The sequence below is a fragment of the Aedes aegypti genome, chromosome 3 (genome assembly GCF_002204515.2).
Source record: "Aedes aegypti strain LVP_AGWG chromosome 3, AaegL5.0 Primary Assembly, whole genome shotgun sequence".
NCBI lineage: Eukaryota > Metazoa > Arthropoda > Insecta > Diptera > Culicidae > Aedes > Aedes aegypti.
The window spans coordinates 104,399,913-104,416,595 of record NC_035109.1 but is presented as its reverse complement, the minus strand read 5'-3'; the positions used below and the strand labels follow the sequence as shown (position 1 = coordinate 104,416,595).

Genomic DNA, 16,683 nt, shown 5'->3' with positions numbered 1-16,683 from the left:
TGTGAAGCAGTCTGTGGTCGTATTCCACCAGAGTCCTAAGACTTTTTCGGTAAGGTTTTCCTCTCCGAAGTTCTTCTCGGCGGTTTTCACTTCCTGCAGGGATGCTGCGACGGTTGGTGAGTTGGAGAGCCAGTTACGCATTTCAAATCCTCCCGCTGCGTGGATACGCTTCACGTCCCTCGCCAGTTTTATGGCATCTTCCTCTGTTTCGACACTGACAAGCATGTCGTCGACGTAATGCTTTTTCACAATAGCGTCGACAGACTGGAGACTGGTGTTCAAATCGTTTTGCGTTAAGGTTTTTTACGTACTGAGCGGTCGCAGGCGAGCAGCAGGCGCCGAAGGTCATCACCTTCATGACGTATACGTCTGGCATCCCTTCACTTGTGTTCTCTTTCCAGTAGAACCGCTGACAGTGCTGATCTTCTTTCCTCATTAGAACCTGGTGGAACATTTCTCTTATGTCTCCACACACTGCAATACGGAACTCTCGGAATTGGATCAAAACTGCCAGTAAGGATGTCAGCTGATCGGGCCCTTTCAATAACATTGAATTTAAGGAGATTCCCTGAGCGGTTGCTGCTGCATCCCAAACAAGTCTTAGTTTCCCGGGTTTGTTGGGATTGTGTACAGGGAACACAGGTAGGTACCACTCACGTGTTTGACGGATTGCTAGCTCCTCTGCGCTTAGCTTTCGAACGTATCCATTTCGGACGTATTCGGTCATTTTAGCACGAAGATTCTCTGCTAGTATTTCGTCGTTTTTCATCCGCCGCTCCAAACACTCCCATCTCTTGAGAGCCATCTTCTTACTGTCAGGAAGTCGCACATTATCATATTTCCATAGAAGACCGGATTCGTACTGGCCATTTTTGGGAAGTGTTACTTCTTCTAGCATTTCCATAGCTCGTTGGTCCTCGGTGGAAATAGGTAGCCTTTCAGGTTTGCAGATACCCATGCTATCAAGCGTGAAATAGTTTTTCATTGCTGCATGGAGACTTTCATCTGTTGTTACGTTGCACTCGCATATGTGTACGGCATGGTAGTTCACGTGACTCTCTAGTTGATTACTAGGCGAGCAGTTTCCATACACTAGCCATCCGAGACGTGTTTTGACAGCTATCGGTTCAGACGGTTTTCCTTCCCGACTTTTCAGTGCATGTCCCAGCAGAGCGTTGTCTAGACCAATCAAGATACGTGGACTGACTTCGGTGTAGGAATCGAAGGGGATTCCAGTGAGATGAGCATATCGGCTCTGCACTTCGGAAGCTATCAAAGTTTGTGGTCGTAGCTTCAGCTCCTCTATTGTACGGACATCCGCCATTTTATATTTTTGGGATCTGTTTCTCGTGGAGGAAATTACCAGCTCCACGCTTTGAGATTCGTTTTCCAATCTCATGGTATCACCTGTCCATTTTAGGCAGAGTGCTTTTGAAGATCCTTGCAGTCCCAGCTCACGCGCTAGCGAGTGCTCTATGAGTGTAAGTTCAGACCCGTCGTCGATGAACGCATGAGTCTCGATCGTCTTCGACGGACCATAGAGTACTACAGGGACGATGCGGAACAGCACATCATTCGTCTGTCCTTGATGAACGTTGCAACTGGTGTTGGCAGTGACTTCCACAGAGGAGGAACCTCTAGAGGCTTCTCTTTTCTCACTATGGAGCGCAGGATGGTGCAGATAAGTACAACCGTTGATTCCGCATTTCGTTTGTTGGCGACACGTACCGTTGTGCTTACGAAGGCACTTGCGGCATAGCTTAGCTTCACGAATAACAGCCCATTTCGACTCGTAGCTCAATTCCATGAACCGCTTGCACTTCGCAATTGACGTACATGCACCTTTGCACACAATACACTCCTTTGAAGTTTCTTGTAATTTGGTGTGTACTTCGCATGCATGTGCTTCGGGAGATTCAGATCGATCATTGCTAGTTTCAGAGTGTACGTTGATGAAAGCGTCCTTCTTAATACCTCGGCCTCTTGGAACGTTGGTGGACGTTTGCATGACGGAACTAGCATCTTCCGCCATATAATAGAGCCACGAGCTGAAATCCATGAGATTGGGAGCAGGATTACCTCTAGTATACTTTGCCCAGTCCAGTCTTAGCGTTGGAGGAAGTCGTTCCACCAACTCGAACTTAAGCGAACTGTTGTACATGAAGTCCTCTATTCCACATGCTTCTATTGTTGCCACCAGATTCTCGACGGTTAGGGCGAAGTTGACCAAGCTTTCCAGGCGGTCGATCTCAGGGGATGGTAGTAAGCGAACTTTCCGTATAGCTGCTTGAACGATCGCCTCTGGCCTACCGTAGAGCATTTTCAGCGTCGAGAGCACTCCGCCCACGTTTGAAGGATGCAGTAGCCGGCATTTAACGGCCTCCAGTGCCCTTCCTTTAAGGCACTTACGTAGCCGTAGCATGTTTTCCTCGTTGGAAAAGCCGCACATCTGCGTGGATGAGGAGTACATTGCAAAAAACAATGGCCAGTCCTCGGGGTTTCCATCGAACTCAGGCAGATCCTTGGATACCGCTTGACGCGCGGCTATTTGGCTCCGATTAAGGATACAGATTGTTTCCTCAGCAGGAACTGGTTCGGATTGGGATGGACGGAACGTCATAGGTGGCTGTGGGTGTCTTTGCGTTGATGTCGGAAATGTCGAGAATCGTGCCGATGTAGGGTTTATGAAAGACGATGTTGGCTGTCCCTGCGGCGTAGAGCGCTGTGCGGGAACGAAATCCGGTAACGTATTGCGTCTTCCTACTTGCAAACGCTGCTGCTGATTTGTTTGTCGTAGACTGACTGCTGCAAATTGTTGGGCTAGTCCAGAGGGAATCCTGGATTCTTCCGGTAGATCCTCTTCCATAACTCCGGAGTCTTCAACTGCTCTACCGCGTTCCGTGTCTCGGACCCATTGAGAAATATCGGACATTTTCTCTAGGTCTTCCTCATCCAAATTCGTCTCGCAATCACTGTCCAACTCTTCCAAGATTCTGAACTTCTCATCTAGGAACTTTTGTTCCAGCTTCTTCTGTTCCTCGAGCTTCTGTAGTCTCAGCTCTAATTTTCGCTGTTGGCTTTTCTTACTACTCTTCTTGCTGGAGGATTTCGTATCGCTTTTGTCCTTAGGGGGTGGATTATTAGCGGGCGTTGCTACTTGGGCATCTGTAGCAGGAATTCGTTGTTGGTTTTCGATCTCTATAACCGGGCAGAATGGGCATATCCAGCTGATGTCAGCAATACCTTCTGTAACTTCTACGCACGAGAAATGGAACCATCTCCCGCAACCATCACACTGCACCATTCTACTGTTATCACTAATTGTACACAACTCACAACTATTGTACCGATGTGGACGCGCGCGACGATCCGGATTACGTCTAACAGCAACCGTTTCGCGTATATTTGACAGGGCTGAGCTCTTTTTTGATTGGAATATTAAAGAAGATGGCTTTTGCTTCGCTCCTAATAGTTTGGCAATATCAGCATTTACCTGGTGGGAGGATGACATGGTAGGGAGAGGGTTTCCTGGCCTTTTTGGGTCGGACGATGGGTATGAGATGACGTCATCCACAGTGCGCAATGCGCCGGCTCCCAAACACGTCACGTCCACTGCTTCGCTGGTTGCGACGGCTGCTGTACTCGTTGTACATACAACGACAGTGGGATTGTTCGTGGGAGCAGCTGCGGCTAAGTCGCCGATTTCTCTCGCCGGAGTCGCTGCAGGATGTGTTTCACCTGTCCCTTCTACCGGGGGGCCACGACCAGTGAGCGTAGCTGCGAGGGCGTTACCCTTCCCGGGTCCAGTCTTCGATCCTTTGCCAGACATCGTATCGTTCACCACAAAAGAATTTTGTAAAATGTTGGGCGATACACGAATCAGAAGATTTTGTAAATTTTATTCCGGCAATTCAGTAGTGAGAAAATTACAAAATTCCTGATATGAGGAAATATAAGTTTACGCAATTACATCTTATGTTAGCAATACTCACTTTTGGTGATTCGTTACCGCAAAATGGAATGAATTCGATTTATATCTTTGACGTATTATCTCCAGAGCCTTAAATACAGTTAGATTTTAGAATGACATATCTGTGCGTGTTTAAGTGTGGTAAGATATTCTCACCTCAATGAACTCTAAATAGATTCTCTAGGAGACTAATATCATTGACTGATTATTGGTATCGAGTAATAAGTTTAGCTGTAAAGTAGCGTTATTTAGAATTATAATCTTTAGAATTATCTTTGATACTAAATTTGGGTGTACCGGGTTACCTACCCACTTGGCAAAGTTATTGCTTTAAAGAAATAGTTCAAATGTGGAGTTATTTTGAGGAAAATAAACTAATTCAAAAAATTTGATCTTAGAGCGCTGATGTGTTTACACTTTAGCTTTCGAGTATTCCTTTTTTAACCTTCATAGGTCAGTTGTACGATCGACGATCCTCTCATGGGTGTGGTTAAGTTGCGCCAGAGTTGTCATCGGAATCTATGACAAAAGGTCGAAAGACAAAAGGTCGAAAGGACAAAAGGTCGAAAGACAAAAGGTCGAAAGGACAAAAGGTCGAAGAACAAAAAAGAAGGGACAAAAGGTCGAAAATCTTTTTTCAAAGAAGGAAAAATTTCCCACCATGCAAATCTTTTTCGACCTTTTGTCCTTTCGACCTTTTGTCTTTCGACCTTTTGTCCTTTCGACCTTTTGTCTTTCGACCTTTTGTCCATAAACCTTGTCATCGTCCGTAGTGGTAGTGGGGCCTTGGGGGTTTATCGGGTCGTTCGACGTGGCGGGATCAATAATGTTACTGTAACTACTTTAGCAATTTTTCCCGCTCAAATAATGGCTATATCATGTTTAAAGTTTAATTTAAAAATTTGGTCCACAAATGAACCTTGACACTTTTGATCATGTTTGACGTTCGTTTAGTCGACAAAAACACCACAGGGGTTTTAGTTCGACCACTGGGGTTGTTCCTATCTGACATTTTGTAAGGGACACGGAAAACAAAATACACCCAAATTTTTTTGTTTAAGCCAAAGGATGTGACAAAATCTAAAAAAATGTTTTTTGGGCTTAAAGCAACGGAAAACATAAGAAATTTGAGTAAACATGTGTTTTTGGCCTAAATTTAAGCGTTTGGCACTAAAATTGGGACAGGGCTTTAGGACCCTATTCCGTCTCCGTGTGCGAAGTACTCCCTTAAATTTTTAGGTGGTATCGCCTTTCCGTGTAGGTGCATACCTCCCTCAACTGGCAACCCTGCCCCGCTCCGAAACGCACATCTGTCAAAGTTTGCGTTTGGCCACTTCCTGCTTTCATCGCCTGTCGTCGGCGGACGTTCTTTCCGAGTACATTTGCCAATATGGTAGGTTGTGTTTAGTGCTTTTTCGTTGAAATTTGGCTAGTTTTTCGGTGTAAATGCGATCAATTTTTGCAGTGAACAACGAGTTTAGTGCTGGCCTCTATGTTTGTAGTGAAAATTTAGCGAATTGTGTGCATAAAAGTGGATTTTAGGCGAAAATGTCTACTCGAAGTAAATTGACAACCTGAACTGTTTCCTATGCGAACCAAATTGTTTATGGACTGTTGTTCTGCATGTGGCGGTAATAGCTAGTTTTGTCCTAGCAAGTTAAACCGCCTAAGCCGCGAAAAGCCGGAACTGAATGTCAGATCGCATTTCCCGTTGAATGATAGCCGAAAATATCTTGCTTGTCGTAATGTTTGTGATGGTCACTAATGTCCTCTTTTTCCGTTTTAGCCTCCGAAGAAGGATACCAAGGGAGCGGCAAAGCAGCCGCAAAAGACCCAGAAGAAGAAGGAAGGGTCAGGAGGTGGCAAGGCCAAGAAGAAGAAGTGGTCCAAGGGAAAGGTTCGCGATAAGCTCAACAACCAGGTCCTCTTCGATAAGGCCACCTACGAGAAGCTCTATAAGGAAGTGCCCGCCTACAAGCTGATCACCCCCTCGGTCGTGTCCGAACGTTTGAAGATCCGAGGCTCCCTGGCCAAGCGCGGTCTGCGGGAACTTTGCCAGAAGGGTGAGTATCTTGGAAATGTTAGGAATCAAGTGCGATACAAGAGTTGGTCAGGTTATCCATAGTAAAGATTGTGTGCTATGTGCAGGGCTGGTAGCAGATTTGTTTTAGAGACTCGTTATTTTAATGCAAGTCTTAAGTGTCTATACATCTTGTCATAGAAGCCAAGTATAGCTCTTTGTTTTTAAACTAAATAATGGACCAAGATAAAAACTATCACCACGCAATGGTAGTTTGATGAGCATCTACTGTTCGTCTTCCCATTAAAAATCAAAATGTAAATTCATTCGTTTACTCAGTAACAACAAGCTACACACCTGGTTATCAATGGCTTTTAGGGCTAAATTTGATGGAAATTCTCCTGAAGACCTGTTTAGCGAGACAGTTAGTATTTTAATTAATGGTCTCTGAAGTCACTTTTTCCACAGTCATTCCTGGTGCAAGAAGCCTTCATAGGCTTTTACGTGACTATTCCACAGGATCTTCAAAAGTTCCTTGATATTTTCAAGGAAATGCGAAAAAACTAGGGTTTCATGCTGCGTTTTCTTATTTCACACTTTTTATCTGGAAAATATAAAACAGAGACGCAAGCTGTCTTGATAATTAGGAGAGGATTCAGCATGAAAATTGCTGTCGAAACGGTTGAAGTATTTGCTATCAGTTCTAGAGCATAGTTTCCCAAATAAGGCTTCGCGACCTCCCGGTCTGTAAGTGCCTCGTTTAGTCTTTACCTACTATTGAAAGCGAACAGACAAGACATTGGTCACGTAAACCCAACAGTGTTTGAAAAGATGTTCTATAGAAACCTTCGGTAAAGAGCCAGGAATGATAAACGACCTTTTGAGAAATTTTAACAAAACTCGTTCAGGATGCAATCCAGAGAGCTTTGCGTAGTTTCAACCAGAAACTTCCCCAGGATAACGCCGAAATTTTGTCTTAAATTAATGAACGACAACTGGATGGAAAATAGGATGAACTTAGATATACCATATAACGTGGTTGAAATATGTGAATTAGGAGGTCCAAATATCTCACCAGGATCGATAATTTTCTACACTGATGGTCCAAAAAAGAAATGAGAGTACCGGGGCTGGAATTTCCGGCCCAGGTATTGATATTTTAATACCAATGGGGAGATGGACAACAGTTTTCCTTGCAGAAATGTATGCCATTCTAGACTGTGCATCTTTTTGTTTAGGAAGGAAATACAGGTATGCACGGATTTGTATATTTGCAGATAGCCAAGCGAAGCTGAATGCTTTAAAATCATTCTCAAGCCATTCAAAACTGGTATGGTAATGCATAAAACTGCCAGAGCAATTGGCCATTAAAAACTAGGTTAATTTATACTGGGTACTAGGCCATTGTGGAATTGAAGATAATAAAAAAGGTGATTTTCTTGCAAGGAAAGTATCAAGTGTCCAATTCAACAGAAATCTTAAGGCAATCCAAACTGTTCATGACAGGTTACGGAAAACTTTTAAGTTTAAAAAAAATCTTTAAGAATACTTGTTGGGCTTCTCACAGGACATTGCTTGACAAAGGTCAATCGATGTCAAACTGTTCTCTGTCGGTTTTGCGACTGTGAAACAGAGACCTCACAACATTTGCTCTGTGACTGTCCAGCGCTATGTACGTAGAAGACAATATTGCAATAAAGGCATTTTAAGTCCTTTTGAAATTTGATTACAAAATCCCAATCTGGTTGTTGGTTCCATTCTGAGAATTATACCGGATTGGAGTACTTCAAATCATCAGTAAACGGCATTTACCCCAAATTATACCACAATAGATCAACTTCATGGTCGCAGTGGTTCAAATCCAAAAAAAAAAATCATTTCAGGCATGATTCTTGGACTAAAGTTTGTATTTTTAAGACACTTTCCAGTCACTATTCTGATTATTTTAGTCATAATTACTGACTGGCCGCTACCAGCCCTGATTGCATCAAAAATTTATCCAAGATTGATTTAAGGCAAATCAGTTAAAAATGGAATTTTCTCAACATAGTCTAGCAGGGATTTCTCGTGAAGTTCCTTAATAAATTTCTCTAGGAATATCTCCATCATTCCATCACTCGTGTAGTGTCTTCTTAACATTCTCGGGTAGGTATTTTCTTAAAAAAAATCTTTTCGAATCTTCAACGTTTTATTTAACTGCATTCAATTATTATTTCAGTAATTCTTTCGATCATTCCTACACATCCGTCCGATGTCTTCCGATTTTTCTTTTTCTGTCCGATTTCTGAAGAGCAATTCTAGGTTGAAATCTTAGACGAAACCCAAAGAAATTTTTTTTATGTCTTTATTTATGTGAATTTTAACACATCCGGCTAGTTCTTCACTCACCCAAAGAAATCATCGAGGCAACTCTGGAAAAAATACGGATTGAATTCTGGAAGATGTCTTAAACGGAAATCACTGGATGAATTCCTGTCGAACTTCGGACTTTCTAGACAAATTTCTGAAAAGAGCATTAGATGGCTTTCTGAACAATTTTCTGGTGTTTTGGTGTTAGCCCTTTCTGGATTTATTTTTAGGAAAAAAAATAGGTTAAATTATTGAAGCTATCCTGGTCGAAATTATTGCAGATTCCTCCAAGGAAGTCCGTAAAAGAGTCACTAAAAAAACTACTGAGGAGATCTTCAGAGCAATACCTGAAGGAAACTTAAAGCAAATACCTGAATTTATTTCTTGATAAAACACATACAAAAATACGATCGGTAATATAATGTTACGACGAATTCTCAAGAAAACAACTCTTAGAAATATACTTAGACTAATGTCTGGTCGGATTCAATGAGGAATTTTTATGAGAACTCTTATGAAATCTTCTGATTGCTGTTTGGTTTCTTTTAGTTTTCTTGGTTTATATTCGGTCTAGAACGTTATTTGAACTTGAATTGGATGCTAATAATAGTGCGTAGAGACAATTACTTTACATTATAATTATCTATGTCGTCTCTAATTACTATTCAAAGATAGTTATCACTGTTTCATTTTTGTGTTTCATATCAAGGTTTCAAATTATCTTATTACACCCGATTCTGTTTTTGCACGGATTTTTTTACACGGCCGTGCAAAAAAAGTTTCCATACATTTTTTTCCACCAAAACCTTATTTTTGCATGAAAAGTTGAGAAATGGTGTTACTTTTTTTGCTCGGTTTTTTAAATTTTGAACTGAAAACTTTTTTGTACCGTGCAAAAACAGAATCGGGTGTAAATGGATTTAATGTCGTTCTATTCCAGTACCTTCATAAGTGTGGAATACAACAATGACATTTTTACGATTTTTTATGCACTTACAACATGCAAAATAGCACATGAATATTCTGTGTTGTTGATTGAGTTGATGCTTGGTGGAAAACAATTTTATACATTACAGTTAAGGTGAAGATGAAACGAAGCCAAGCCTCAAATTTTCAAAGGTACAATTCTGGAGAACCGTACATCCGTTTAAGTTGAAAACTTAATCGATAGATCACTCGCTGGTGGTGACCAATCGATAAAGTTTTCAGCTTATATTTCTGCTTTTGAAAATTTGAGATTCGGCCTTAAAGATAGCTATTTTGGAAATACCAATTTAAACTAATTGAAGATAATAAATCCTCGAGCTGTTTAGTGGAATACCTATAAGTAGATGAAAAACCGAATTTAGTACTATACTAGTCTAGTACACGACACTGAAGACGGCCTTACATTTGAGGTCGAAATGCGCGTATCTGTCAAAGGATACAAACTCTAGTGGGATTAAATGGTATAGTACTAAATTCGGTTTTTCATCTACTAGTTGAAGAATAATTTGCATAATTTTTAAAGACACGTTTTTAAACTTGTACGATTAGTGCTAAATTCCTTCATTATAATGTTGAAAATAAGTCGTGCGATCATTAATTATCTCTTTGTCTCTTATTGTTGCAGGTCTGATCCGAATGGTTGTTCACCACCACGCCCAGGTCATCTACACCCGCACCACCAAGGGAGACGATCCAGTGGCATAAGCTGCTACTACTTAGGTGTTGTTAACCGAGGAGCTGTCCTATATTAGGTGAAGAAAATAAGTGCGTGTGTACGATTACCTGTTTTGTCGCACCCCGCCTAAGTACATTCTGACGAAGGTGTGAGGAGGGGTAAGCTTTTTTGCGATTCGCCAGCAGGATGTAAGATGTTGCGAAAAGGGAGATAATATACTTATTGATAAGTAAAACGGTGAGCTGTGTTGTCTTAGTGTGATTTGATGACATCCATTTTGGTAGTTTTTCTTCTTTCTGGTCTTATGTTTCAATGGTGGCAGAACCTGCATCTCAGCTTAGTGTTCTATGAGTATTTCTACAATTGGTCGGTGTGCAGGCAGACCTAACTAGATGATATTTTATCCTTGTATACAGATGTTTCTTTGGGCTTGGAATTATATTTTTCAGCATGCGATGATTTTAGATAATTAATCGCTGTATTTGTAGTGTTGATTAGAAGTTGCATGAACTTCAAAACAATGGCAAGTTTTTATTACAATAATCAGTTTTTTTTTTTTAATTCTGATCTAGTGATCCTATTCAAACTACTGCTTAAGACTGTTACCATCCATTAAAATCATTTATACTCCAAAAAATATGACTTCAAGCTGGTGAAAAGATAATACATTGCACGTTTAAGGGTCTGATTGTGCTCTTTGGGTTTATTCTACGAGTCGCGTTGGGTAAGAATTGTCGGTACTTGTTATATTGTCTGTTTTTTTTTTTTAACGAAATTCGATCCGAGTCGTCTATGGACCGATTTGAATACACAGTGTTTCATAAAAAAAAAACTTGATTTACAACGTATATTTTTGAGTGAGTTTTACACCCACGAGTTCTAAAGCAATAACGGTTTGACTGAAGCGAATTTTTGACTTAAGTTTAAAGTTGCCAACTAAACAAATTGAAGGAAAAGCTCCATGGTATCTTCAGCAATGTTGTGAATCACTTTTAAAATCGTGATTGAAAAAAATATTCAAAGATATATGTTAAAATTCAAGTTATGTCTATTGTTCTGGGAAAATTGCATTGAAATCGGTTCATAAATAACTGAGATCTAGCATACCAAAATTTATCATTTTGTATGGGAAATCGAAGACAAAAGTTGCAAATGTTTTGTCCAATACTGTACAAAACACTTCAAACGCTAGGTATTTTTTTTACAAGGGGGAAATCTGCAAACAGATCCCCTGAGAAGGTAACTCAGGGAATGCGGGGATGACGCACCAACGACGACCTGCTAAAACTTGAAATCCTTTATAAGAGAGATTCGCGGAAGCTGACATTTCTGTCAAAGTGACAATCGAGCAGCGAGTGCTGTCAAAGTGTGAGCCAAACGAACATGCGTTATGTTTATTTTGAACTTTTCTTGAGGAGTAATGTAATCCGCTTGAAATTATTTCGGTAAAAGTAATTTTGCAAATATGAAATGTTTTACTTTTTTGAATTTTTGTCAATGCGATTTTTAGTTTTTGATTTTTTCGGCTGTTTATTAGTTTTGATAATATCTCGCGTAACTTTTCAAAACGGCCTATCTAACAATTCACACATTTCGAGTAAATCGAGCTTGAAGGTTGTGAAAATATATTTTGAAACTGTATCAAAATGAAACAATTTTTCCTTACTGTGTTGCTTGTAGAGGGAAGCAGTGTAATAAAGTTCAACGTAAGAAATGAAATTTTGTCAATTTATTTGGAAATAACACTGAAATCTATAAAAACATCAGATAGGACGTTTTGACCAAAAATATGTACATAGGATAAATCACATAGGTCGTTCTGTTTCAACAATTGTTACATTGGACATTCACTTCAGTCATTTTGTTTTAGTTATAGTAGCATCGGACATTTTGATTTGAGCACACAGCAAGCATGTTTTATTTCATTTTGTATCCACGTGCGTTGAACTGCTTCAACATTCAAGTTGAACTGCTCATTTTGTTGCAGTGTGATAATCGCAGGCACCAGCTGTGCTTTGTTTTGATTCATTTGAAGAAGGGACGAATGACCTTCGGGTTAAAGTCCCTCACAAACAACAACAATTTGATTCATTCAATGCCACGCCGTCACTTTTTTCTCTCCGTCTATGTGTCCTATGTAACAACAGAAGGAGGGGAAACGTTGAGCTGTACTTGGGACTTTTTGCTTTCTCGCTGTTTCTCTCTCAATCTTCCCCCTCGTTTTAATGCTGGTTTCGCCCACACTTGTTCGTGTGTGAGTTACCCACTGCACGACGGGTGGTGACGACTGTGTTGCATTCAGCACCAGCCGTCGGCGCAAACAAGAAATAGCGGTGGGAAATGATGACGATGACGGCGCCGTCGATTGTGTTGTAGGAAACCAATGCCAAACAAATATATACAGCTTTTCCGCTCTTCGGTGAATGATTGCTCTGCAAATCTATGTGCGCAAGTCGCGCATGCACGTTGCTCGTGTTGCTGCCGTGCCAAAATACAGTTCTGTGTACCTTGTTCTCTTTTTGTTATTTATTTGAGCTTATTCAATATTGCGAGGCAGAGCGACTCTGAAAATATGGACATTTTGTTGCGGTGTGCTAATCGGAGACACCAGCTGTGCTTTGTTTTGATTCATTCAATCCTACGACGTTACTTCTTCCCTCCGTCTATGTGTCCTATGTAACAACAGAAGGAGGGGAAACGTTGAGCTGTATGTAGGACATTTTGCTCACTGATTCTCCCTCAATTTCCCCCCCGTTTTTATGACGGTTTCGCCCACATGATCATGTGTGAGTTTCCCACTGCATGACGTGGTGATGGTGACGGCTGTGTTGCAATCAGCACCAGCCGTCGGTTGAAACAAGAAATTGCGGTGGGGAATGATGACGATGCCGACGTCGTCCATCTTGTTGTAGGAACTTGAGAAAGGAGCCCACGCCTAACAAATACATACAGCTTCTCCTCCCTTCGGTGATTGATCGCTCTGAAAATATGTGTGAGCAAGTCGCGCATGTACGTTGCTGCCGGGAAGCATATTTATATGCTTGATCGATCATGCATCTGAATCAGATTGATACAATGACATCATGATGCTCAATCTTTTGCTCAATATCATTCCCCTATATGCACGCAATGCGCTAATAATATGAAAAGAGAAGTTGCAGCAGATCCAATCCAGCGAAACGGTAAAACATGGTTTGGCAAAAAGACCAAAATACAGTTTTGTGTAACTCATTCTCTTTTTGTCACTTGAGCGTTTTCAATTTTGCGAGGCAGTGCGACTCTGAAAATATCGACTGAAATGATTGTGAAGCATTTATTATGGCATTCTATACATCTAAGTAGCGTCTCAGACACGCTTCTACAAATCATTCTACCTTTTAAACTCCAATCCAAAGCTTTATTCAGGAATGTCCAATGTAACATTAGAATCGTGTTTATTCATAAATGTTACTTAGGACACGTGGTTGGTTCTCTGATCAAAGGTCCAATGTAACAATTGAATAAAAGTGATGCAGTTTTGAACATTGGTCATTTTGTTAAGCTTTTAATAGATTAATTTATTGTTAATATATCAGAACGAGTGTTCTAGTGTGCTGCTAAGTGGTGCAACGCAAATGATTTGCAATGATAATCTCGATTTGTTTACATTTGTTACTTAGGACGTTTTGAAAAGTTACGCGAGATATCATATTATGTAGCTCAAAGATCTATAACGAAAAAAAATACACTTTATAGCAATGAGGAAGTCATGTCCGTGTTACAATATTATTCTCGACGCCAAGCGAAATCAGCACTGCTGGTCTGTTGCCAAATCATTCCATTTTACTTCCGCTTATCTCTCTATAAAGGATCACTACACGGTAAAAAATAAGCACCATGCTATCAATAGTTCTGCACTTGGATTTGCACTACTGTTGAATCTTGACAAAATCAAGGTAACAGCACTTGAATTCAACGTTGCATGTTTTGATTTGAAATAAAAAAAGTTAAAATAAACATTTCCGCCTGACCCAGATTTGAACTACCAACCTTCGGAGTGCAGGTCTAGTGTCTTACCTCGACACCAACTCGCATCTGTTGAAAGGGATCGAATTGATCTCAATTACTTTCTACAACGAGCTGTCAATGATTGCTCTCATACAAAAGACATGCTGTTCAAAATCAACGACTTTTCACTTCAGAGTCTAGTTCTAGAGACAGTAGAGCAAATCCAAAGTTGAAACTCTTTAAATCATGGTGATTAGTGTTTTGAATTGAGTCAAGTGATCAATCTATTCAATCGAACGTGCTGATTTTTTACCGTGTAGCTAAAACCAGCCTATAGGCCTTTCATGTGACAGATCCGTCTATGCATTTGTTTACATCGGTGGAGGACCGGTGCTAACACGAGCCTGTCATTTTCATAGAAGAAATGTCAAAGTGCTTCCCCATCAGCTGATTTAAGACGTCATGTGAATAGGCCTATGCACTGTGCTTGAGCAATTCTATTAGAATTGCTCAAGTGGTGAACAGTGCATCGACATTACCAGGGATGGGAAATGTATTGTAGTAAACATTTACCACCACGACATTAACATTTTTCCGTTCCGTTCCGACCGTTCAAAACAAAAAAATGTCATGGCTCCTCAAAACTGTAATCTTCTTCTTCCCAACGTTTTTTCAGACCCGAATGCGAAGTGACTCGAACACAGTGGTGACACGATTTCTCCGGTTTTCGGGGTTTTGCATTTTTGCTCGATAAAGGCAGCATGAAATTGAACTTGTTTATATATATCGCAACGGAATGATTGTGCTCTTGCTATTAGCGCTAATAGATTTCAATTAGTTGAAAACACAAGTGAAATATTAGCGATTGAATTATTTTACATACAGTGGGGATTCGCTCGTTGGGGTTCCGCTACATGGAATGACTCGATGGTTGGATGTTCGCTGGTTGGAAAATATTCCAACTAAATGCACTCAAATGTCAACAGAAAATGTCGAACTGACTTTGACGTCTGAGAATCGTCGCTTTGAAGTCTCCATATATAGAACAAATGCGTATGTATATGTGCGTTTTGTGGCGATTTGCTGTCCAGATGCGTTCGTGTGGAGCATTTTCACCAGCTGTCAGTCTTTCCTACTAACGGGTCGGATTCGCTAGATGGAAGGCAGTCGTGTTCCAACCAGCGAATCCCCGGTGTATTTTTCAATCATTCACCTCGAGATGGCTGCCCGAAAACGATCATAGTGGAGAGCAGTGTCGTAAAATGCCGAATGATACCCGATCAGTGCGAAAACGAACAAAAACAAACTCCGCTAGCAAGAAGCCAATCTGACTTCGAGTGCGAATGCGACGAGAAAGAGAGTGGGTGCAACACACGCACACATTCAGTTTCACCCACTGTTGGTGTCATTTCAAAATTCAGTTTCACCTAGAGGCACTGAAATTGAAAATTGAATATAAGAAATAACAAATGAATTTTATATTACTGGTGTGAGAAAACGGCAATGTGATGCCTCCAGTTGATGAATCATGATTGTCTTTTAATAAAAAAATACAACTTTTGCAATTTGCGGATGTTTTGTGGGGTATTCTGACGGAAATGATTTTTTTCACTAGTGAAATTGAATTTGAATGTCAGTAGTGGATGAGAATTAGTGTAGCAAAAGCAATTGAAAAACTGAATGCACGTTCTACCAGATTCGTACATGTATTGTCAAACAAACATTCACACAAAGAAGAATGGACCGATGCACGAGTTCACTAATTTGACGGTTGAGCGGTGCCGAGTTCATTCGTTGTCATGGTCACGTAAATAACACGGCACCGCTCAAACGTCAGATAGTGAATTCGTGCATCGGTCCATTCAACGATGACGGAGCCTACTGAGGATCGGCGTTGCTGACTGTATATTGAAATATGCAGACACTGGTGGAGTGACAAAAACAGTCAAGCAGTGTGTGAACTGTTGGCAGTGCAACGCCTGATGGTATTGATGCTGCTGCTGCTTTGTGTTTTGGTTGGCTGGCAGAATCGATGAACTGTGGTGAATAGGGGTCACAGTTCCCAAGCCTGGACATTACCCTTGGCCTCAGACCCTTATCTCCCCGGAACCACCTTACGGTATTTCTTCGGGGAGGGGCCTGTGCATATAGCACAACACGTGTAGCAGAAGTAGCCTAGGCAAACTGCTTCTCCTAGCCGACCTAAACAATGTTACAAGGGAGCTGCCTCGGCAGGGCTAATCCTCTTCAGCCAACTCTTGGTCGGCGCGCCATAGGCGCTGCAATTCTAACATAATGTGAGTGACAGCCGTAGTTACTGCATTCCAGCACTCGGCATCCGTACACATTCTCTCTATAATATTGTCGGGGGACGTGTCCCCTCCGCATATAGTGAGCATGCGACCTCTCACAACAATGAAACGGGGGCAATCGAACATGACATGCTCCGCTGTTTGCTCCACACCAGCACAATTGGGGCTCAGATGCCATTACCTGACCTGCGCCGATCCGGCTCTGAACATAGTACCCCATAAAGGACTATGTCAACCCTAGCATGGCCTCCCTGCTTGCATAGATAACCATGGGATTATAAAGGCGACTATTCCAGCGGAGATGGATAGCGGCTCTTAGGGGGACCCATAAGAGATGATCAACCAAAACAAGCAACTAGCGGAATGTGAAGGAGAGGCTTCT

At 41.2% G+C, this 16,683-nt stretch overlaps 1 protein-coding gene across 1 annotated transcript; it reads left to right on the top strand.

Annotated features, from left to right (window-relative positions):
* The first annotated feature begins 5,239 nt into the window (after positions 1-5,239).
* Positions 5,240-10,240, top strand: LOC5563646 (40S ribosomal protein S25). Its single transcript, XM_021849903.1, has 3 exons — positions 5,240-5,363; positions 5,757-6,033; positions 9,952-10,240. The coding sequence occupies exons 1-3, from the start codon at positions 5,361-5,363 to the stop codon at positions 10,029-10,031; spliced, it is 360 nt and encodes a 119-aa protein (XP_021705595.1). The 5' UTR covers positions 5,240-5,360; the 3' UTR covers positions 10,032-10,240.
* The last annotated feature ends 6,443 nt before the right edge of the window (positions 10,241-16,683 follow it).

What these genes read in the sequence shown, in the direction of transcription:
- LOC5563646 (XM_021849903.1), top strand. An exon ending in GCGGGAACTTTGCCAGAAGG is followed by an intron (nt 6,034 to 9,951) that starts GTGAGTATCTTG and finishes TTATTGTTGCAG; the next exon opens with GTCTGATCCGAATGGTTGTT.